Raw genomic sequence first — 24,239 nt, 5'->3', positions numbered from 1 at the left:
ACAAAAATACATTTCTCAAAACAAAAATAGATTTCACAAAACAAAAATACATTTCACAAAACACAAATAAATTTGATATAACAAAAATAAATTTCAGAGAACACAAAAACGTCATAGATCACAAAACACATTTCATGAAACAGGAAAGGGTAGGACCATGGTACTTGTTTGTGATTGGCTAAACCCAAGTCTGTCCTGCACCAGTCATTTATCATTTCCTGTTTACAGTGGATACCGCAATAGCAGAGCCAGCGCAAAATTTCAAGTGTTTACCAGGATGGAAGAGGAGCTTGAGTTGATAAAGCAATACTTCAACAAGGGACATACATATAGTGCGATTCTTGAAATGCTCTCCTCGTATCATGAAATACACATATCAATTGGAACCCTGAAATTATACTTAAAAGACCTCAGACTGCAGAGAGGGGGCGGATATTCTTCATTGAATGTCGTTAGTGGGGCAATATCATCAGAGCTGCTGGGACCTGGGCAACTGTTTGTATATCCCTTGTTGAAGTATTGCTTTATCAACTCAAGCTCCTCTTCCATCCTGGTAAACACTTGAAATTTCGCGCTGGCTCCGCTATTGCGGTATCCACTGTAAACAGGAAATGATAAATGACTGATGCCGGACAGACTTGGGTTTAGCCAATCACAAACAAGTACCATGGTCCTACCCTTTCCTGTTTCATGAAATGTATTTTGTGTTTTTTGAAATGTATTTTGTGTTTTGTGAGATGTATTTTTGTTTTGTGAACTATATTTTGCGCTTTTTAAATATTTATTACTATTGGCCTTCAGGGCCACTGTAAGTAACCCATCAGTTGCCTGTTTACTTACCAAGCTAACATAGCACATTAGCATGTATCTGTGGGGGAAATTACTATGTTTTATTGTCTTTGGCGACACCTACGGTGACTGTCTGTAATTGCAAGTGTAAGCACTTACTCTTCACGCAATCAGAGAGGAAAAACAAACACAACTTAACAAACCGGTGAGTTTGAGGACAAGTCTGTTACCTGGACTAACAAGTGCTAGGGAGGTGTGTATGTGGTTTCCAGTACTTCCGGAGCCAGCCTCTAGTGGACACTTGATGAACTGCAGTTTATAACACTTTCGCAGTGGCTTCAATTCTTGCGGTGGGAGGTTGCGGCTTGAATGAAAGACTGAAATGAACAGCCATTCCTTTTTATAACCTACAAATACATTCCAGACCATGAAGCATATAAAAATGTCTTTAATATTGAAAAAGTAAAACTTATCATGTTAACTTGCTATACATTTGGCAACACAAGGTAAACAAAACCATGCGACTTACAGTAGATTTGGTGTGTAACCAAAGGAAGATTGTAACAGCATCAAAGGCCACATTACTTAAATACATCTTTGTGATTGGACTGTGTTCAACTTTAAATAATAAAACAATACAGTGGCTTCAAGCAGCATCGCTGATGTATTTAAAAATCAACATCGAATGTTTTAAAAACAGAACATAAACACTTCTGGAACAATAAATAGCAGCCGTAATGATGCATTAACTGAAAGTGTTAAACACAATGTAAGTGCAGTAACGGTTTGTGTTTCATTGTAACGTAATGTTTTTAAAGGAGCATTTCAAAAATAGGAACGAAACTATTTAAGCCGAAACTTGTTAATATTTCAAAAACTGCATTTCTTTGATTATGAAAATCAAAATATTAAGAATGTAAACTTCTGTAACAACGTGAAGACCTTCCTCTCTCTCCAGTCAGTTATGGTCACAGAGCAGCCACAGCTGTGACCATCTCAGTCCTTTGATTGTCTCTGTCTGTGGACAGCAGGTGATTGGGGGAGCTCTGAACTGAGCCATCAGCAGGATCTTCATCATCATTGGAGCCAGAGTCAGGTAGAGCCGAGTATGTGGGAAGAGCGTTGAACATGATGAAACCCACAGTGATGACAACAAACGAGATGATGTACAGGGTTGAGAACTGAGGAAGAAACAAAGACAGAAATGTCAGCAGGGGTCGAAATCATGAAATATAACATTTCTCTTTTACCATCATGTGGATTGTTACTAGCAGTGGGTCATTGTTGGGTTGGGCCCAGTATCTTAGCTTTTATTAGCAGTTCACTATTAACCGGTCACTTTCCATCTGTTTTTAAACATGCTGTGGTCCAACCTCTTTTAAAGAAACCAAACCTTGATCCTTCTATTCTTAACAATTTTAGAACAATTTCAAAACTCCCATTTTTTCTTTTTTTTTAAAGAAAGTAGTTTTAACCCTGATTTTAGCTTTGTAAAATATATAAAGTGTTGGATGGCACAAAGTTTCTTGCAACTCAACGACTCCGAATCCAAAATCATACTGTTCATCTGTCCACACTCTCACACTGCTCAGATTGAAAGCTCCCTTGGCCCACTGTCATCAAACATCACACCAACTGCCAGAAACCTAGGAGTCATTTTCAACTCAGAATTAACCTTCAATCACCACATCAAGAAAACTGTCCAGTCCTGTTTCCTTCATTTAAGATCCATCTCCAAAATCAAATCCTTTCTGTCATAAACCGACCTGGAAAAAGTTATTCAGGCACTCATCTTCTCCCATCCAGACTTCTGTAACTCCGTCCTCACCGGTATCACCAATAAACCCTTCTCTCGCCTCCAACTGGTCCAGAATACAGCAGCTCGGCTTCTAACTGTTTTTAACATAAAACATCACATCCCTCCTGTCCTCTGTTCTCTCCTCTGGCTTCCTCTGCGTTTTAGATTTTTAGATTTTAACATTTTACTGACCAAACTATATTGCAGAAATGCTAACAAATTATGAGCCATCTCGAGGCCTTAGATCCTCAGGTGGGGACTTTTTGGTCTTTCCAAAGTCGAGGCTCAAATTCAAAGAGGATCGTGCTTTCTCCATCAGAGCTCCTCGACTTTGGAACGACCTCCCTGAGGAGATAAGGCTCGCAGAGTCAGTGACATCTTTCAAATCTCTTCTTAAGACTCATTTTTACAGACTTGCTTTTATGTGACTTCATCCTTTTAACCGCTATTACTTCTATTTTTTATACAACTAATTCATTGTTTTAAATTGTATTTGATTATTGATTGTTTAATATACATATATATATATATATGTATATATATATATATATATATATATATATATACATATATATATTTATTTATTTATTTATTTATTTCCAATTTTCCCGATGTGATGTCATCCTCTTTTTCTGAAAACCTCTTTTATTGTCCTTTTTAATGCTTTTATTTACTTCTCCATTTTTATTTCTTTCTTTTATTTATTTATCCTTGAAAAACCTCTCAACAATGATTTACTGGTCTATTGTCACACCACTTCATTCTGATTAATTTACATGTATTCTTTTTAACCTCTTACGTTGTATTCTGTTCTGCATTGTTTAAATTCCTCCTCTCTGTCTGTCAAAAGGTTTACTTTGTTATTCCAACCATGTTTTGTTTGTCAAAGCACTTTGTAAACATTTGTTTCTAAAGGTGCTATATAAATAAAGTTATTATCATTATTATTATTATCATCATCATCATCATCATTATTATTATTATTATTATTATTATTATTATTATTATTATTATTATTATTATTATTATTATTATTATTATTATTATTATTATCTTTGAATCATTCAAACTGTATCAGGTTCGCCAAAAATCAAGGTTTCTTGATTCAGTTCACATTTTCCCATGTAAAAAGTTTACACATGATAAAAAGGCCCAAAATGTTAAAGTTGTGACTAACCCAGTGTTGTTGAATATGTCGTATTCTTTCATATAACCCTGAATAAGGAACAAACTACACTTGGTTATGTGGAAATGATCTTACCCCTTTTCACTTTTGAAGTCCCACATGAGTTTTTGCTAGAATCAGATTTTACAGTTCCATTGAAAAACAAAGAATAGCCTTGCTATGTACACTTCCTGCAAACTAAAAAGTAAAAGTAACTAAAAAACAGTTTAAAGGGGCGAGAAAGATCAGGCTTACTGAACATAAGCATACTTTAAAGCTTCAGATTTACACTCACTGTGTTCTGGAAGAGGAAGATGCCACAGAAGAGGCTGAAGAGGTCAGCAGTGAGCAGAGAGAGGTTCACAGCTGTGGCGCTGGTCATCTTCACCACCACAGGCATCAAGCTGTACAGAGCGTACATGCACAGCGCGTACACTGCAAACAGCATCGCTGCAGAACACCACAAATTTATCTTAATGAGACAATGGAGTCATTTCAGCTATTTGTGATTCTGTACTGTCACCAAATACCTAACACTCTTTAGTTTCACAAGAAGGAGAGTTAACTTACAAATATGATGGTCCCACTTTATTGCTGCTATTGCTTTGATTTCAAGAACAGCCCTGCAGAGGAAAGCAAAGCGGAGTGATAGTGGTGAATGAAAATGTTGAGGAACACTTCAGTTAAAAAAAACCTCCAGCTTTAATGAAGGTTTCTGCAGCACTCACTTCAGGGTGCATTTAAGTTAGAACTTTTGTTTCTTTCTGGTTTTGTTTTTAGTTAATGCCCAGGATGGAAAATCTTTCAGAAGTACAGAAAAACACATTATCAGAAGCTGGTTCATGTTAAACAATAGTTTAGTTTTTTTGTAAAAATTAATCAGAAATATTATAGAAGTTATTCAAACAGACAGATTTGACCTTATATTGCAGGATTCTTCTATTTAACCAACCTTTTGGAATATATTCATGTTTCATTTCTTCACAAAAACATGTGTTGCTTCAAAACAAAGAGACTTGAAAAATTCTAAATAAAGCATACACTATAGCTAATTTTACGAAACTGCCTGCTACAAACTACAGACTACCTTTAAACACAGTATGCAGTATGTACAGTACAGCATGCTGCATACTGCATTTGGATTTAGTCTGTAGTCTGACTGTTCTGTTGGATCTGGTCTGCAGGATGCTGAGCCAGACGTCACTGGATTTCTGGTTTCGGAAAGCGGAAGTAAACAATGGACAAGCTGATAGATAAACTGTTTCTTTAGCATCACTTATGATTTAAAAAGTTAGGACGTGGTTTATATGGAATTGAATCATTTTCACAGCACCTAAAAACTGAGTGCCCCCGTCATATACGGACAAAAGAAGAAGCAGAATGTAAGAGCTGTGCATTGTGGGAAACAGTATGTGAGACAGACTGGTCCCCTGCAGACGGAGACATGTTATATATATGAATAGTAGGAGGTTTTGAAAACAGCCTCTGTTACGTGCTGTAGGGGTTTGGGTTGTGGTGTTCTTGTTTTTCCTCCCTCTCACTTTCTTTCTCTCTCCCCCTCCTGCTCTGCAGGTGCTCCACTCTCCACTCAGGTATCAGCTTGTGATTTTGCTCACCTGAAGACAGTTCCAATCAACACCTGCAGCATGAGGAGCAGGAGAGGAAAGGCAGCAGAGCAGTGAGTCTGAAGCGATCGTGTGTAGAGGATGAAGCTTAAGCTGTGTTTTCTTTTCTTGGATTTTGTGCCGAGTGTTCCTTTGTGTTTGTTGTACAGTCATGGCCAAAAGTTTTGAGAATGACACAACTATTCATTTTCACAAAGTCTGCTGTTTCAGTTTTTATAATGGCAATTTGCATATACTCCAGAATGTTATGAGGAGTGATCAGCTCAACTGCAATTAATTGCAAAGTCCCTCTTTGCCTTGAAAATGAACTTTATCACCAAAAACACATTTCCACTGCATTTCAGCCCTGCCACAAAAGGACCAGCTAACATCATTTCAATGACACACAGGTGTCACACACATTAACACAGGTGTGGGTGTTGATGAGGACAAGGCTGGCGATCAATCTGTAATGATTGAGTGACTGGACACTTTAAAAGGAAGATGGTGCATGACACCATTGTTCCTCATCTGTTAGCCATGGTTACCTGCAAGGAAACACGTGCAGCCATCATTGCATTGCACAAAAAGGGCCTAACAGGGAAGTTTATAGCAGCGAGTAAGATTGCACCTCAGTCAACCGTCTATCCAATTATCAAGAACTTCAAGGAGAGAGGTTCAATTGTTGCCAAACAGGCTCCAGGGCACCCAAGAAAGTCCAGCAAGCGCCAGGACCGTCTCCTGAAGGTGTTACAGCTGCAGGATCGGGCCACCACCAGTGCAGAGCTTGCTCAGGAATGGCAGCAGGCAGGTGTGAGTGCATCTGCACGCACAGTGAGGCGAAGACTTTTGGAGGAAGGCCTGGTGTCAAGGAGGGCAGCAAAGAAGCCACTTCTCTCCAGTAAAAACATCAGGGACAGACTGATATTCTGCAGAAGGTACAGGGACTGGACTGCTGAGGACTGGGGTAAAGTCATTTTCTCTGATGAATCCCCTTTCCGATTGTTTGGGGCATCTGGAGGAAGGCTTGTTCGGAGAAGACGAGGTGAGCGCTACCATCAGTCCTGTCTCTTGCCAACAGTGAAGCATCCTGAGACCATTCATGTGTGGGGTTGCTTTTCGGTCAAGGGAGTGGGCTCTCTCACAATCTTGCCTAAAAACACAGCCACGAATAAAGAATGGTACCAAAACGTCCTCCCAGAGCAACTTCTCCCAACCATCCAAGGGCAGTTTGGTGATGAAGAATGCCTTTTCCAGCATGATGGAGCACCTTGCCATAAAGCAAAAGTCAGAACAAAATGGCTCGGGGAACAAAACATTAAGATTTTGGGCCCTTGGCCAGGAAACTCCCCAGATCTTAATCCCATTGAGAACTTGTGGTCAATCCTCAAGAGGCGGGTGGACAATCAAAAACCCACAAATTCTGACAAACTCCAAGCATTGATTATGCAAGAATGGACTGCCATCAGTCAGGATTTGGTCCAGAAGTTGATTGACAGCATGCCAGGGAGAATTGCAGAGGTCTTGAAAAAGAAGGGTCAACACTGCAAATATTGACTTATTGCATTAATTCTGTGTAATTCTCAATAAAAGCTTTTGATACTTATGAAATGCTTCTAATTGTATTTCATTATACCATAGAAACATCTGACAAAAACACCTAAAAACCCTGAAGCAGCAGACTTTGTGAAAATGTAATATTTGTGTCATTCTCAAAACTTTTGGCCATGACTGTATTTCAGGTTTTTTGGGGTTGGAGAAGTTTGCTTTTAGCTGGTATTTTTCTGGTCTTCATTTGCTAATAAACAAGGAATTGATTCCTAGCACTAAGTGGAACATAACACATTGATACCAACATTGGGGTTCGGGTGGGACTGACTTAAAATTAGCTACGTTGCATGGTAAAATTGGTCCAATCTGCAGCGGTGTACAGGTGCAACTCAAAAATTTTGAATATCGTGAAAAAGTTCAACATTTTTGTCACTTATTTCAGAAAGTGAAACTCATATATTTTATACATTCATTACACATAGAATGACATATTTCAAGCCTTTATTTATTTATTTATTTATTTATTCATTTATTTATTTATTTATTTATTTATTTATTTATTTATTTATTTATTTATTCATTTATTTATTTATTTATTTTGATGATTAGGGCTTACAGATAAATGAAAACCCAACATTCAGTGTCTCAGAAAATTAGAATATTGTGACAAAGTTCAATATTGTAAACTCATGGCGTCACACCAGAATCAGCTCACGAACTCAAAACACCTGCAAAGGTTTCCTGAGACTCTAAATGGTCTCTCAGTCCGGTTCAGTAAGCTACTCAATCACGGGGAGGACTGCTGACTTGACAGATGTTCAGAAGACAGTCATTGGCTCTCTCCACAAGGAGGGGGAGACACAAAAGGTCATTGCTAAAGAAGCTGATTGTTCACAGAGAGCTGTAGCCAAGCATCTTCAGAGAAAGTTGAGTGGAAGGAAAAAGTGTGGTAGAAAAAGGTGCACAAGCAACAGGGATAACCGCAGCCATGAGTTTCCCATATTGAACTTTTTCACAATATTCTAATTTTCTGAAACACTGAATTTTGGGTTCTGATTATCTGTTAGCCAGAATCATCAAAATTACAAGAAATAAAGACTTGAAATATTTCACTCTATGTGTAATGATTCTATATAATATATGAGTTTCACTTTCGGAAATGAGTGCCAAAAAAGGTTGAACTTTTTCCACGATATTCTAATTTTATGAGCTGCACTTGTATAGCCTAACCAGCATCTGTGCCAGTTCTCTACAAAGGGGCTGAGCTGACCGGAATGCCCAGTGGGTAATACACATACTATTGGCAAGTACTTCAAACAACCCCATTTCAAAAGAAGAACTTTTCCTTTATAGGTGTATTTCAACAAAGAGCACTGGGGTCTTTTAGCCCCCAGAACTACTTTCCCCTGAACTAGAAGGTTCCTGTGCCCCCATTGTTGTCTGCGTTTTGAGCGCGGGCTGAAGTCTCGGGTAGATTGTGCAAATCAGGCCAGTGACATATGGAGGAAATAAAAAGTAAATGCACTACACCACCAGACCAGTAGAGGGCAGTAAAACAAATACGAATGCCATTCATCACAGATGACACCATAGAAGCAGACAGACAGGCAGGTATCATTATGAGCAACACAACAGTTAGCCTGTTAGCATGAAGAGACTCAGCTGGTGCTGTTTTAGATGGTGCTATATTTCATCACAGATGGATTCACTGAATCAACACGTGAGTGGAGATAAGCACGAGTAGCAAACACGTTTCAACACAGCTTCAAAATCCTTTTGAACTCAAAAAGCCGTGGCAGAGATTGGACGGCGTTTTGGTTTAAACAGCGACCCTGTTAACTGGAGACTTTCAGCCGGATGCATCCCTCATAAACGTCTTTAGACGATCATTAAATATCTGATGAGGATATTTGAAATCGTAATAAAAACTAAACTAGTTTGCATTCCCAGGAACTCTCTCTGTGTTTCAACAGCTGTGTAAACTCCACAAACACTGACACGTTCAACTGAAGGTCTCCAGTTTACAGGGTCACTTTTAAAACCGTAACACCGGGAGAGACCCATTCACGGTGGGCTGAGAGAAGACTACTGTTACAAGCTGCTAAATCAAGAGAATCACAGCTTCTTCTTTTGAAAAGTACACACACATACAAAAAAGATAGAACAAATACAAACTAATTAAAGAAAGAGAAATCAAGTGAATCACAGATGTGTGTGATGTTATTGTGGACGGAGGGCGGAATAAAAACACTGCGGTTAATCTACCAATCAGACACGTTCAGCATTGCAGGCCCTGCCCCCTGCCCCCCACCCCCCTGAAAGTCCAGGATACTACCCCCCTAGCAGGGGCTTTTCAGGGGGGAGATTATCTACCCCTGAACTAAATGTAGACCCTGGGTCCACCGGTCGAAACGCACACAGTTTAGAGGTAAAGTTCCTGCGGTCGAAAAACGCCTTATGATAATATGCTGTGTAAGTCTAGGTCAAAGATATCTGCAAAACCCTGTAAGTGATTTATAAAACCTATATCAGATCCATTATGACAAAAGATACCCTACCTTATCCTCAGCTCCTTATAACTAATGTCTCATCTGTAGGTTTCAATTAATTCCAAGTCTGCTTTCATGGTTTACACTCGTGTTTTACATCAAACCGTTTCAGATTACTTGTTGTCAATTCAAAATATATGAGGGATTAAAAAGTGAACCCACATCTGAATGCCACTGATGATGGTCCCAAACAGCCCCATCATGCCCAAGAACTCAGTCCGGCTCAGGTTCTTCACCGTGTACTCCTGGCACACGTTAGATACAGCATAAAGGGCAGCACTGAGCAAGACCAGACCGTCTCCAAGCAGCACAGCACTACCTGCACAGAGACAGAAAAACACAGAATGTGCATTTTATTAATTCATAATCAGGATCATTGATATGAAAGATTTTAAACAAGGGGTAAAACATCTCCAAAGAGGAAAGTACAGAGAAATACTCAGGGATAGTTCCTCTTTATTATACTTTGGGTTGAGTTTTGGCTGCTCTATTTGAGACCGAGAGGACTGAAGTTTAACTCAAAGCTGCAACCCGACAGAAATGTAAAAAAAGGAGATCTGAATATCTCCTGAAAACACTGGGTCTCATTCATGAAGCGTGAGTAAATCTGTGTGTAGATTTGCACATAAAAGCTCACCCTACTAAAACTCTACTCTGGATTCATGAATGGCCCGGGAACATTAGATTTGAACGTAAACACGTGTGTAAGATCATGAATGCCAACCCATCGTAAACTGACAGCGCGCTCCCGGTGATCATCAATTAGCATAAATCCCCGCCCATGAATAGCAAATAACCACCATATAAGGACACAGACCTGTGCATGGTCGGCCTGCCCTGCTATCATGGCGCAAGGAAAGAAGGATAGAGAGCCAAAAAAGAACTCTGAGGCGGAGATTGAAATTATTTTGGGCGAAGTGGAATGTAGGAAGCACATTTTATTTTCTATGGATATAAAATGTTAAGTCTCTGCATATAAAACACATGCATTTGTATAGAAGACTACATTCTTACCGACAAGCCAGCCGTCTCTCACAGCTCCATTCTCCAAACTGGTGCCAACTGTGCTATTGCGCAGTAAGCTGTCATGCATCCCACCGGGCCACCAAGCCACAACATTGAGCAACACACAGTCTGCATCACATATCAGCTGCACATTCACAGAATGAAAGTTTCTCCGGTTTATGTATGCAAATGCATCATCAGATGGAGCCTTGATGCGTATGTGTGTGCAGTCTATGGCACTGATGACATTTGGCATGTTGGTCAGCGCGCTACACCCCCCCCGCTTTACCTCGATTTGCTGTTGTGCGTCATAGGGGGAATTGAATGTACTCCGGCCTTAATTCAATAATGCCAGCAAGTACTGCCGGTAAAATGCAGCTCATTGATGGCTGGGAGATTCCAGATCTATCTGCCATCTCCCCCTGGAAGGTCCCTGTGGCTAAGAATCCCAGCACAGAGAGCACCTGCACATGTGCAGGTATGGAGTGGATTCTTTTAGTTGGCCTCGTCAGATTAGGCTCCAGTTAGTCTGTGTGGTTTTCAACAAGTAGTTCACATTCTAAATAAACCTAATCTAGATCTCAAAGCTTTAATTGCCCACTTATTTGTTGTAAAAATATGTTATATATATTTTTTAATATTTTGTCATGTTTAAATTACGTGTCTCAAAGACATCTGTGTATTGTGTACATAACAGAGAGCAGTATGTATTAAAATTGTAATTTCTGTCAGTGACAAGAAGTATTTATGTGTATTCCTACATTTACACAACGTGCTACACAGAGTCAGGAGCAGGTGTAGATTTTGTGAGTAGTTACTCACAGATCAGTGCTACTAAAAGATTAATGAATGCGGAAATCCGTGGAAATTTCCGCTGCACACGATTTACACACAAATTCGTGCTGCTCATGTTTCATGAATGAGACCCACTGTGAGGAAAGATAAAGTGTCCTTACTGGATCCCTGGTCTCTCCCGGCTACGATGTCAGCCCCCACCATGGCCCCCACCCCCAACAAACACACAACCACAGCTACGAAGTGGACCAGCCTGTAGCGAGTCTTCAAGAAGATCCAGGACAGAACCATTAGCACCGGGATGACAAAACAGTCCAGCAGCTGAAACACAAACAATGGTGACGTGCCATCAGTATGAAGACCTGAAGACTGAGCAGGACAATGTGTCATGTAAGAGTACCTGTGGACGGAGTAACTCCTTTTATCACCTTTAAAGACAAACAAAAGCCCTCAACATTTATTCATGCTAGTCCAGTGTGGGTGTTTGTTGTTTTCCTTCCTTGGGTTGTTACTTTGTTTTGTTTTTGTAATAGTAAAGTGTAGGCCGGGAACGTTGCTCATATGTTGTGTCTCAACTGTAGCACAGCCACCTGCCACTAGTAGGCGCCAGTGTTGTAGTCCAGTCACCATACCTCGAGTCTGAGTCGAGTCCCAAGTCATGTCTGTGTGTGAGTCCGAGTCGAGTCCAAGTCACCAGAGAAAAATCTGAGTCGAGTCCTCGTTGGTAATATTATTTATTACAAGGAGAACAGCTGTTTACTGTGTGAACCTGGACTGACTGTGTGAACCTGGACCTGGACTGACTGTGTGAACCTGGACCTGTACTGACTGTGTGAACCTGGACCTGGACTGACTGTGTAAACCTGGACCTGGACTGACTGTGTGAACCTGGACTGACTGACTGTGTGAACCTGGACCTGGACTGACTGTGTGAACCTGGACCTGGATGACTGTGTGAACCTGGACCTGGATTGACTGTGTGAACCTGGACTGACTGTGTGAACCTGGACCTGGACTGACTGTGTGAACCTGGACCTGGACTAACTGTGTGAACCTGGACCTGGACTGACTGTGTGAACCTGGACCTGGATTGACTGTGTGAACCTGGACTGACTGTGTGAACCTGGACCTGGACTGACTGTGTGAACGTGGACCTGGACTGACTGTGTGAACCTGGACTGACTGTTTGAACCTGGACTGACTGCGTGAACCTGGATCTGGACTGACTGTGTAAACCTGGACTGACTGTTTGAACATGGACCTGTACTGACTGTGTGAACCTTGACTGACTGTGTGAACCTGGATCTGTACTGACTGTGTGAACCTTGACTGACTGTGTAAACCTGGACCTGTACTGACTGTGTGAACCTCGACTGACAGTGTGAACCTGGACCTGGACTGACTGTGTGAACCTGGACCTGGACTGACTGTTTGAACCTGGACCTGGACTGGCTGTGTGAACCTGGACCTGTACTGACTGTGTGAACCTTGACCTGGACTGACTGTGTGAACCTGGACCTGGACTGACTGTATGAACCTTGACTGACTGTGTGAACCTGGACCTGGACTGACTGTGTGAACCTGGACCTGGACTGACTGTATGAACCTTGACTGACTGTGTGAACCTGGACCTGGACTGACTGTGTGAACCTGGACCTGGACTGACTGTGTGAACCTGGACCTGGACTGACTGTGTGAACCTGGACCTGGACTGACTGTGTGAACCTGTACTGACTGTGTGAACCTTGACTGACAGTGTGAACCTGGACCTGGACTGACTGTGTGGGACCTTTTGGATGTGTAGAAACATTTCTTTGTTGTTGTTTATATTAAGATCAATGTGCGTTATTATTACTTTATTTTAGTCTCATTTTGATAGTTTGATAGTTTTGCTCCTGGATGGGCAGGTAAGGGGACAACACCGGGAAAGGTGAATGTGTTTTGGACACTACAGATTGTTTAATGAGAAACCTTTTTATTTTAATAAGACTTCAGAGAAACTGCAGTTTGATCCTGTAAGATCCGCTCTCCCCCTGCGCCGTGGCCGTTATGATTTTCTGTTTTGATTTTAGTAAATTGACGAGGTATAACTGCCCCTGCAGTGAGATTGTGATGAAATCCGTCTGGTGTGTGTGTGTAGATTAATTTATGAATGTAGCCACAGCGCTGTGTGCCGTGTGTAAATGCTCAGCCTTACTTCTGTTGATGTGGGGACGCGCTCAGAGATTCTGCTGCACTGGGATCACTGCTGGTGTCCAATAAACTCAGCCCTAACACTATTAATCAGAATTTAACTAACCACTCAACTCAGACCCGATGGTTTAGTTACTGTAGTCGCTAATATTACCGTTATGCTAACACAGTAAAGTGATGAACAGTCTCAGTAACTTTAGCATCTCTCTCACTTTTGGTTTCATCCTGTACAGATGTCTGTTAAAGTTTGAGCTTGTCTCTTTCCTTGATGGGTCTCTTAAATCTCCAACATGTTGCTCTGCTCTCGCTGCATTTACTGTGAAATCTTTGAAAGAGAAATGCACTGCAGGTAGCGTCTTTTAATCCTGACAGATACACTATATTCAATTTCCACCTCTGTGTAGATAAGTTAAGTTATTGCAGAGTGGGCAAAACAACAAGACAAAACAGATGTGTTTTATTTACCTGTATACTTGTCAGCGTGGTGAACTGGTAGGCCTTCACGACTGCATAGTTTGCCTCCACATCTGCCAGACCCATCACCAGATATTTCCACCAGTTGTTTTTTAAAATCTCTACGATGTTCCTGTTACCTGTGGAAACACAAACGTAAGACACATACATGAGAAAATGATAAAAGTGTCTTTGAAACACGTGGAGCTTTATTCTGGTGACAAGAACCAAGTACTACATTGACAGGACATGCAAGGGTCTCCAAAACTGCAAGTGACCTGGATTAGCTTTTACACGTTGGTTTACTGGGTGTAACCTAAATAGAAGACACATTTTGGTGGAAGAGCTCTCTCTTATTTTGTCAAGCATTTGACTGTTTTGTTCTTTCGCCTCCAAAACAATAAATTCCTGAAGCTGCTGATAAACCTCAAACTCACCACGGAGAAACATATATCTATTAACAGCTGTAAAAACATTCAGGAGTCCAGATATCCTGACCTTTCCGCGTGCAGAGGATGGTTGTGTAGACGATCAGCAGCAAGGCGTAGTTGAGGAAGCTCTGCAGCATCGGCGTCTCCACCCCAGCGACGGCCAGGTACTCACAGCTCACTGCTGTCCCACAGATCAGCATGGACAAGACCTGCCCCATCGCTATGGTCTTCAGCAGATGCCTTCAGAGACAGTGAAAACATTGTGGGTCAATTACACAGGGTGACCACCTTAATAAAACAATAGGATCCAAGAGGATGGACCCCCTGCGGCTATGATTGTGGGCCTCAGAGCTGCTACAAGAGAAAGAGGAGATGTACCCAAAGGCAAAGCTCCTGTTTCACAAGTTAGTCCACATTCCAGAGTGTGTGTGTGTTAACATAACAAGCTTAAAGGGATAGATAAACAAAAACAAGCTTTCAAAATGAATTTCCTTTAAAGATGTGCAGTTTTAAAGTTCACTCTGATTGTATGGTTCTCTGATACTCGTTTTCGACTGAGGCAGTTTCAGGGCCATTAGGAGCCAGCGCTCTATTGAGAACCAGTTTTTCGTGTTTCGACTGTGATAGAACCGGCTCCAGGCTGGGAAAACTGGTTCCAGAGCAGCTCCAACTCTTTGCTGGTCTAGAACCGGGAACTGCTTACGTCAGGGGTGAGGGGCGGGGGTGAGGTGGGGTTGCTGTGATCAAAAACACAAACTATTTCCGCCATCATCCTGCAGCAAAAAAATAAAAGAGACTGATTGATTCCAAGGCAAAGCAGTGGTCGGCCGAGGAGACAAGCTGCCGTTGTCCACCATCATTGTTGTTGTAAGGGAAAGTTCAAATATGACGTGCCTCTTCCACGGGCTCAAGCAGGCGGAAAAACAAACGGGTGCCATGTTGCAAGTTCAACCAGCTCAGAACCAGCATGAGCACCAGCCCAGAAATACAACCCGGTTCATGTGGGTTGAAAAGAGGTACGATGGGGTGGCTAACGGCCAAATTCCTGCAGATCCATGTCTGGTCCTTCTCTGATCCGTCACAGCACCAGATCTGATCGGTTTCTATTCTAGTCAATGCGTTAGCTTCCACTGGATCCACTCCATTGCGTTCCGGCTGCATCTCTGATCCGGCAGGTTGGAGTCCTCCAGATCAGAGACGCAAGACTTCTATTTTTGCCGGATGCCGGAGCACGACGCATCAATCTCAACTGAGCAGATGGAGCGGGACAGGAAGTCAGGCACCAAAACAAAATGAAAACATCCGGTTAATTTTCAGAATAAAACACTCTGTGTTATCACCAGATCGTATTTCACTTAACTACAACAACAAACCATCAGGATGAGCGGAGCCAGGCCTGGAGTCAACAGGTCAGAGGTTTTCAGAGGACCAGGAAGACAACATGGAAGAGGAGAGGAGGAGGAGAATCCTTGATTCAGTGATTACCGCGGGAAAACCTCGGTCACATGACTCCAGCTGTCCGGCGGTCCTGCTTCGTGCTGTGTTCTTAAAACGCAACTGGTGGGTGTTGACGGACGAGAGAGCAGAGCCGGACCGCAGCGGATCAGAGACGGACTGGACACGGATCTGGTGGAAGTCCTGTGTATTTCACCTTAAAATAACAGGTTTTAAATCACCCTGTCGGCTCATGAAAGGGACACAAGCTCCTCTTTCTCCTTCACTCTGCTCTTACTGATGTTTGCGCTCAGTCTGTTTGTGTTGAGTGAATACATTCTCTACATAAACTCATAAACTGTGACCACTGCAAGAAATGTGAAATTTAACGTTCTCTATCCATCTGGATGTCTTGGATTATTACTTCATAGCAGAGGAAAAGAAAAGATACGTAGAGTTATTATCAGTTTTACATTGACTGAAAAAAATGAATGAGTGAGTAGAGAAAGAGAGATGATGTCAGACTAGTTTTGAAGGTATTGGTGAGGGTCTGTATTGTTTAATAAAACCAATGAGGCATCAAGTGTGAAAGTAAAATGACCTTCTCTTACATAACGATGCTTCTGTGACAGACTTAACGCCAGGCTTAAAGCTGTGTTTGACCACACTTCCTGGTTGAAAGATTCAAGCTACACACAACCAGAAGCCCTGATCTGTGTGGTTTAAAGAGTTTCTTAGTTACACCTGTAGCCACACCTATGTTGTCATGATGTAGTCACAGAGAACTGACGTGTCATTAGAGATAATTCTACGTCACGGGTGAGGAGTTTTACAAGCTTAGAGCTGACAACACAGATTAATATTCCTTACATCCTGTGGCTCCCTTCTCAGTTATACACAGACACAGACACAGATCCAGTGGAAGTTATCAGATTAACTAGAATAGAAACCTATCAGATCAGCTGGACTGTCTTGGATTTTTGTGTGAAGCCCTCAAAGTTTGTAAGACTTTAAAGGAACATGAGATGATGTGCGCTCCATTGAGGACTTGACGTCTGGTGATATAGGATGAGGTTTGTTTAAAGATGGTGTGGTTTGATAAGAATTGTTTGCAAAGAGATGAAAATCCCTTCAAATGTGGATCACACAGTGTATTGTGTCACAGTATGAAACATGACTGCAAACAATAATAAAGTAGGTAACTCCATCTTGTGCTGCAGCCCTCATTCTCAGCAGGTATTCTATTTTAACTGTGGGGAAAAACACAGGTTCTGTTCCTCTGTCCGAGGAGGCCCTGCAAAATACAGGACCCTGGAATGTAGGCAGCAGGGAGAAGTTACACTATGAGTTCAATCATGTGCTTCACCTAATGTATATAAGTGTCTTCTGTTAAATGGCACAAAGACAAGTATTTTTCTTGAATGGCAGGTACAGTGCTACTCACCATGTGAAGATATCCCTCAGGTTGTAATTGTACAAACCACAAGCAACCCTCCATTTCCCACACAGCCTCTCCTCCTCGAGCTCCTCCATGTCTGTGACTGTTAGACCTACAGAGAGAGAGAGAAAAGAAAGGGAGAAAAATGAAGAGAAAGAAGTGAACAAAAGAAAAAAAAATGAAAGAAAGCAGGAAAGTATCAAAGAATTAGTGTCTTTAAGGCTTAACATCTTCATCAGATTACGCCGAACAAGGCACAGTCTCCACAGGCATGTGAGGTAACGTACTGAGCTGTGATAATTATTATTCCCAGACCTGCCAACACTCCTGATTTAGGCCGGAGTCAACCGCTTTTTAACTTATTCTCCCGCTGTACTCCTGAGTTGTTATTACTCCTGATAATCTCCTTATTTCACGTTGATGTCAATCAAATGAGTGTCCCTCAACTCATATGGGGGGGGGGGGGGTAAACACAGGTAAACACAGACACAGGGCGACAGGTAGATCTGTGACACTGGTACCTGAAGTGTTCATTAGGTGAGTTGTTATGAGTTCAACAAACTTCTGCACTGTTGGAATATTTGATCAGTCCCTCATTAAAGTGGGTTCGCCCTGTTCTTGCTAGCTCTCTGTGACGTGCAATAACACAGCATCCTCTTTAAAGTTCATCAGGAGAGTTTAGAGCTGTGTGACTCTGATGACAGGGTGCTGACAGTGTCACTATCACAATATCACAGGTGAAGTTATGACATCACTAAACTCTACCTGATAACCTCAGGTGGAGACACAGAGGAAATCCCTTCCTTCTTTAAATAAAGAGCAGAGAGCAGCAGAGGCTGAGGATGCAGAGGTTACTGTAGGTCAGATAACATTTAGCTGTAGGTAATAAATAAGATTTAAAGGGATATTTCAGTTTTTTTGAAGTGGGGTCGTATGACTTACAGTACACTATTTCTCCTGCTAGCTACAATGCGTGCCGGTGAGCTCTTCCCCTTTAATGAGAAAATTCCCAGAGGACCGGCCGGCAAGCTAGACTACAATTCTCTGCGGATGGGGCCGCCTATTTCGCGTCATTTCGCTAAAGTTGAGAAAATATGTTCCAGGCACTCATCACGGTGCAAATGTACTTCGCAGACCGGTGTTCTTCCACTGCATGAGCCGGATACACGCCGATCAGCTGTTTGGATTAACATTTGCATTGCATTTTTTTGTATTTCTTTGTTCACCACAAGTTAAATTATATATAAGTAATACAAAACCAACAAAGAGAAGGAAAAAAAATACAAAAAAATACAAAAATAATGATAATAATTAACATTACAAACAAAAAGGAAGATAACAATAAGAACACAAGGTAAATAAACTAATATAAATAATAATAATAAGAAATATTTTTAGATAAGTTAAAAAATAAGGAAAAATTCTGGAAGACATCTAACAACCACCCATTTGTGTCTCGCGGCCCGCCAGGGGGTCCCGACCAACACTTTGGGCACCCCTGATTGAAAGGATCCAGATAAATGACTTTAAAAAGCACATAGAGATGTAGATTCATGTTACAGAGACTCCTGTATTGAAATAATACTATAATGGTGTTAACATCAAAATATGGTGTCAACACAAACCTACCTGGAATATGTGTCACTCCTCACTGCAGTGGCTCACTCTAAAATATGTTTATAAATGTTGTCACATTTGTAAGACTTGGATTTTTTAATTTTGTATATTTCATTGCTATATTTTACTACAAACCTTGAAATGAAGAGACATTTAAAGTATTTGAATTACATATTTGTTCATTAAATGTGTTAATCTGCAGTTCAGGGTTATATATGGACGGGTTGCTGGGTATAGGCTGATTTTAACATACTCCAGAAAGTCTCCCTATTTTCCACAGTCCAATGTTGGCAGGTATGTATTACTGATTGTTTATCAATTGTGATTTGTTTCCTAAACATAAAGGAGTAAAAACATTTATGTATCTACATGAGTATCCTTGTTTCTGAACTACAGAACAGTTTGCAGATCTCAAGGATTCTTGCTCAGTCATGTGGTAAAATGAGCAAAGCTGCTGGATCACTGTCTTCTCATATTATCATACCTGAACAGATTAAAACCACGAGATGAGGTACTTCAGGGTGGAAAGGTGAGCACGATCTGTAGACGTTTCTACCTTAAGAAGAAATACTGAGGTTTTGAATGGATCTCAGATTCAAACACAGCCTCTTATTGTATGCAGTACGTGTTAATCTATGTTAGAAACAGGAGCGGTCATATTAACCTGTCACTGAGTCCATGCTGTTCAGACTGACAGCATCTTTCACCCTGCTTCCTCAAACTACACTCTCTTACACAGACACGGCAGTATAATCTGTATTCTTCTTTCTTTAAAGTAAAGCATGTGTACGTACGCTTCCTTCTTCTGTCAGGGGAGGTGAAGAGGGATTCTCCATCCGTGTTGAAGGTTCATGTTGTCAAGTTACACCATCCACGCGGAGACACTTCTCTCCAGGAGTGAGACAACCTAACTTCGCGCTGTTGAGGACCGCTTTCTCTGCCATGATTGGTCAACACAGAAACTGCGATGACGTCTGCACCGTGCAATCTAACTTGATTTGGTGCTGTAGGGATTCTGGAGGGGTTTGGTTTTTTAACTTTTTTTATTTTTTATCAATAAAATCCATTTACAAAACATAGTGGCGAATATTCGCCCCATCGCTTTTTTAATGAACAGGTGCAAATAGTGCATTCAAACAAATCTCTTAGGAACAAGTAACTCTAGAAACCATATTAAGAGCAGTCTGAAAATGACATACAATCATAAAACAGGCAAGAAGGGAGAAAAAAAAGAACAAAAAAACAAAACATAATGCTAGGGCTTTCTTTGCAGATCATATTTGTTAAACAAGTTGAATAATTTTATAGCATGTGTGCTTTGCATTATTTTAAGGGCTTTAGTGAAGGAGAGAAACTCATTGTAAAATATATAAAACCTAGGATTTACCTTCATATATTTGCATTTCTGTATGTGTAACCAGGGTGCGATTTGTGGAAAAAAAACAGAGGGGGGGGGATATCTCCAAAAAATGTTCATGACTTTGGTAAGATTGCAAACAATTATAATAATTAATATTCCTGTTTCTGAAACAACTTACACATCTCTCCAACACATCAATATTTAGCCATTGTGTATTTTGATTAGTTAATGTATTCACATAATTAATCAGTTATCACAAAATTACAATAGATGTCAGAACATGAATTATATTCATATGATACTACTTTTTTTTTTTAATCTTAGAATAATGAACTTAAAGGCACTATGAGGAGTTTTTGACCGGCTGAGAAACAGACTCAAACTGCTACTGATGCCTCTTTATGACCCTCAAAAGCAAACAAGACCATCTACAACAACACTGATACCTTCTCTGTTGTCACTTTAAAGCCTGAAAATGCTCTGAGGGGGTAGGTGTCAGACCACATGAATGACATCTCACTTTAGAAACATCCTTTTTTGGCTGTTTTCATTGCAAATAATCACATTGTGCGATAAATCTAAATGTTAAAAGACAACAGGATGAGGTTATTGTCTGACGACACTTATTTTGCATGTACACGACTAGAGATAAGAGGTATCACTTTGTCCACAAGGGGGCCCCAGAATCGATACAAGCTAAAAGTTCCTCACAGCAGCTTTAAAGTATCTAACATTAATTATAACATTTAGAATAAATGAACAACTTAACAACATCCAACCCTAAATTATTCTAACAAGTGCCATGCCAGTGTAAGATGAGATTTATTTTGGGCTAATTTATTTTAAGTCTCACCAAATAGTCCTTATTTCATTCAAATTTTATTTGTAACATTGAGTTCTTTAGTGAAGTTCAAAAGACGTATAGTTCATATATTGTACTGCCTCTTTAAGGATGCTCAGGATGACAAGGTTTTGAGTTGAAGTAAAGGTGTCACATGAGTTCGATGTGCTGTTGTCCTACGTTAATGAAGAGTCATTAAAGGCATCATGACGCACAGTAGTAGTTGTCCCATACATTCTATGTTTCCTTCCCACAGCCCTCAATTGTGATTAAATTAAGTTTCTGGTTAACGCTGTTTAAGTTTAACAGTTCCGAGGAGATACTTAAACAAGTTACAGCGTTACACTAATTTTATCATTCGACTTTTTCGCAGTTTTAGCCATCATCCCGTTAAAGCTGCTGTTTGGAACTTTTAGCTTGTATCGATTCTGGCGCCCCCTTGTGGACAAAGTGATACCTCTTATCTCTTGTCGTGTACATGCAAAATAAGTGTCGTCAGACAATAACCTCATCCTGTTGTCTTTTAACGTTTAGATTTATCGCACAATGTGATTATTTGCAATGAAAACAGCCAAAAAAGGATGTTTCTAAAGTGAGATGTCAATCATGTGGTCTGACACCTACCCCCTCAGAGCATTTTCAGGCTTTAAAATGACAACAGAGAAGGTATCAGTGTTGTTGTAGATGGTCTTGTTTGCTTTTGAGGGTCATAGGGTCAAAGAGGCATCAGTAGCAGTTTGAGTCTGTTTCTCAGCCGGTCAAAAACTCCTCATAGTGCCTTTAATGAAAGCTGGATCAATACGCGTTCCTCTCTCCATCGATCAGAGACTGCGGTGAAGTGAGTCGTCTTTTGCAAATCCCTAGTCAAGCCAGCCGCCGCTCGAGAAATGATGCGCGACTACACAGGGAATTACGGTACGGCTGCTGCGAGTAAACAAGAAGGAGGAATGAAGCCGCGTAGTTCCAAAATTTGTTATTGAATATAATAAGAAAAGAAAAGAATTACAGAAAAAGTAATAGTTCTCTATATTTTAAGATGATTGAAGTTTTTGGGAAGATTAAGTTTACTTCCGCTCAAATTGGATTGAGATGCTTTAATATTTTTGTCATACTGATTATTTTATTTTAAAAAATCTGGGAGAGGTGACAAAAATCTTTCAATGGATTATTGTTCCTCATGTGCCTGGCTGTCACTCTGAATTTTCTCAGCAGATTTTACTGTACAGTTTTTGATAAAAAATAATGTTAAATTCTGCTCAAATTGCACTGAGATGCTTTGATATTTTACTCATTTTCATTATTTTATTTAAAAAAATCTGTGAGAGGTGACAAAGATCTTTTAATAGATTATTGTACCTCGTGTCCCTGGCTGTCACTTTGAAAACTTTCAGCTGATTTTACCTTAGAATTTTTTAGAAAAATAATGTTAAATCTAAAAACCTCTACAGTAAAATCTGCTGAGAAATTTTAGGTTGACAGCCAGGCACATGAAGAACAATAATCCATTGAAAGATTTTTTTCACCTCTCACAGATTTCTCAAAATAAAATAATCAAAATGAGTAAAATATCAAAGCGTCTGAGTGCAATTTCTGAGTTGCTAACAAACTTAAAGAGCAGCCTAAACTATATTCTTTATATTTAGATTTGTTCACTAGTCAGGAGGCGGGTCGGTCGGTTGGCACCATCTGCTGGCGGTAGGAAATGCATTTAATATTACCAGAGGTGGGGGGATGAGACGTATCCCCCCACGGAGATAAAAACTGTAACACCAGAGGGGGGGGGGGGGGGGGGGGGGAAGCAAAAATCACCCTGTGTGTTTATCTGCACGTCCAGCCGTAGTTGCCTCTCTACATTCTCCGCCAGCTGAAGACTTTTAACCTGTAACAGGAGTTGCTGAAACAGTTCTACTCTGCAGTCATTGAGTCTGCCCTGTGCTCTTCGCTCACTGTCTGGTTCAGTTTTGTTACCAAATCAGACGTGAGGTGACTGTAACGGACAGTCAGGACTGCAGAGAGGATCATCAGTGCCCCCTTCTGCTTACCTCCGGGACCTGTACTCCTCCAGGATGAAGAAAGGGCAGACAAAATCATCACAGAACCTTTCATCCGGGTCTTAAATCAACCCTAAACTTTGAGTATCGAGTTTGAAAGGAAGTGCTGTTCTATTTTCCTGGCCCTGTCCCTGAAGCAGCCTGAGTACACCACTGTCTATTCTTATGTTAAAACAACAAGTAATTAAAATGAGTGCACGTGTTAAAATGTAAGTATAGTATGTGATAAGGTCCATGTCGTAAAAATTCACTCCAACCATACACTCAAAGTTGACCACCTTGACAAACATGCTTTGAGTTAAATCAACAGCAATGTGTGAAAGTCATAGACTGTATAAAGGTGAAAGTTTTAAAAAAAACTTTTCCAGGTGTGTCCTCGAGACGTGAAGACAACAACTTTCTGAATGGCAGATCGATCATTTCTGATGCTTTCCATGAAGTCAGGAAATCTAAACTTCGGTTATCTTTTTGACATATTAGTCTCAGGCTTCATCAGATAACACGTTTTATGCTTCATGTTGTAAATTGTGTGACTTGGTTTTCTTTGGTGTCAGTGGACGCAGATTTTACGTACACAGGGTTATTAATTTGGAGTCTGAGCTTCTTCTGAAAGGCCTCTCAAAAATATGTATTGAGAATACCGAGTGAATATTAAAGTTTACATACCGTTCATGAACGCAACATAGATACGGCGTTTCCGTAGTGTAGTGGTTATCACGTTCGCCTCACACGCGAAAGGTCCCCGGTTCGAAACCGGGCGGAAACATGTTTTTCTTTTTCTGAGGCTCCTCTTTATATTCCATGTATTCATCAGTGACATCCAGAATTATACATATGTATTCACTAGCAATTATTTATTCTTTCATTCATGTTTTTAAGATTGAGTGGATGTACAGAGGTGATCAATTTCTTCTTTTCTATTTATAAAGAAGACTACTTTTGTGGAAGCGAAGTCAGCGAACTGAACAACGCAATTGGATTAGGGCAACTAAAAATACACATTGATGAAAAAAACATTTAAAAGTTGTTATTTCTATTTTTTATTCTGAGAAGAGAGTCAGAATAGTAATTTTGAGCATATTATACTTAAACATAATTAAAATTAGTTTTGTCAACATCACTTGGGGGCTAAAAAATACTGTAAAAATTACCCACACAAGTCGTG

General features: G+C 40.5%; 1 protein-coding gene and 1 non-coding gene across 3 annotated transcripts; one reads left to right on the top strand and one right to left on the bottom strand.

Annotated features, from left to right (window-relative positions):
• Window positions 1–1,219: 1,219 nt before the first annotated feature.
• Window positions 1,220–19,748, bottom strand: LOC117812988 (solute carrier family 35 member F2-like). Of its 2 annotated transcripts, XM_034684002.1 has the most exons (10): window positions 19,487–19,533; window positions 19,307–19,378; window positions 17,212–17,317; window positions 14,401–14,573; window positions 13,915–14,042; window positions 11,418–11,577; window positions 9,619–9,775; window positions 4,323–4,375; window positions 4,048–4,202; window positions 1,220–1,970 (listed from the first exon to the last, which is right to left on the bottom strand). In XM_034684002.1, exons 1-10 carry the CDS (start codon window positions 19,500–19,502, stop codon window positions 1,758–1,760), a joined length of 1,233 nt encoding a protein of 410 aa, XP_034539893.1. In that variant the 5' UTR covers window positions 19,503–19,533; the 3' UTR covers window positions 1,220–1,757. The 2 variants fall into 2 exon arrangements, with proteins under 2 accessions (XP_034539893.1, XP_034539894.1); XM_034684003.1 differs by lacking the exons at window positions 19,307–19,378; window positions 19,487–19,533 and adding an exon at window positions 19,617–19,748 and having other exon boundaries at window positions 1,221–1,970.
• Window positions 19,749–23,767: 4,019 nt separating this feature from the next.
• On the top strand, window positions 23,768–23,840 carry trnav-cac. The gene has a single exon. It is a non-coding gene; the product is annotated as a tRNA-Val (tRNA).
• The last annotated feature ends 399 nt before the right edge of the window (window positions 23,841–24,239 follow it).

The sequence above is a fragment of the Notolabrus celidotus genome, chromosome 5 (genome assembly GCF_009762535.1).
Source record: "Notolabrus celidotus isolate fNotCel1 chromosome 5, fNotCel1.pri, whole genome shotgun sequence".
NCBI classification, from domain to species: domain Eukaryota; kingdom Metazoa; phylum Chordata; class Actinopteri; order Labriformes; family Labridae; genus Notolabrus; species Notolabrus celidotus.
The sequence above is the reverse complement of the archived record's forward strand: the minus strand, read 5'-3'. Positions and strand labels throughout refer to the sequence as shown.

Coding starts and splice junctions, on each gene's coding strand:
- LOC117812988 (XM_034684002.1), bottom strand. Junction 17,318..19,306: donor CGTGGTTTTAATCTGTTCAG/GTATGATAATAT, acceptor CTCTCTCTGTAG/GTCTAACAGTCACAGACATG. Junction 4,376..9,618: donor ATCATCAGTGGCATTCAGAT/GTGGGTTCACTT, acceptor TTTCCTCTGCAG/GGCTGTTCTTGAAATCAAAG.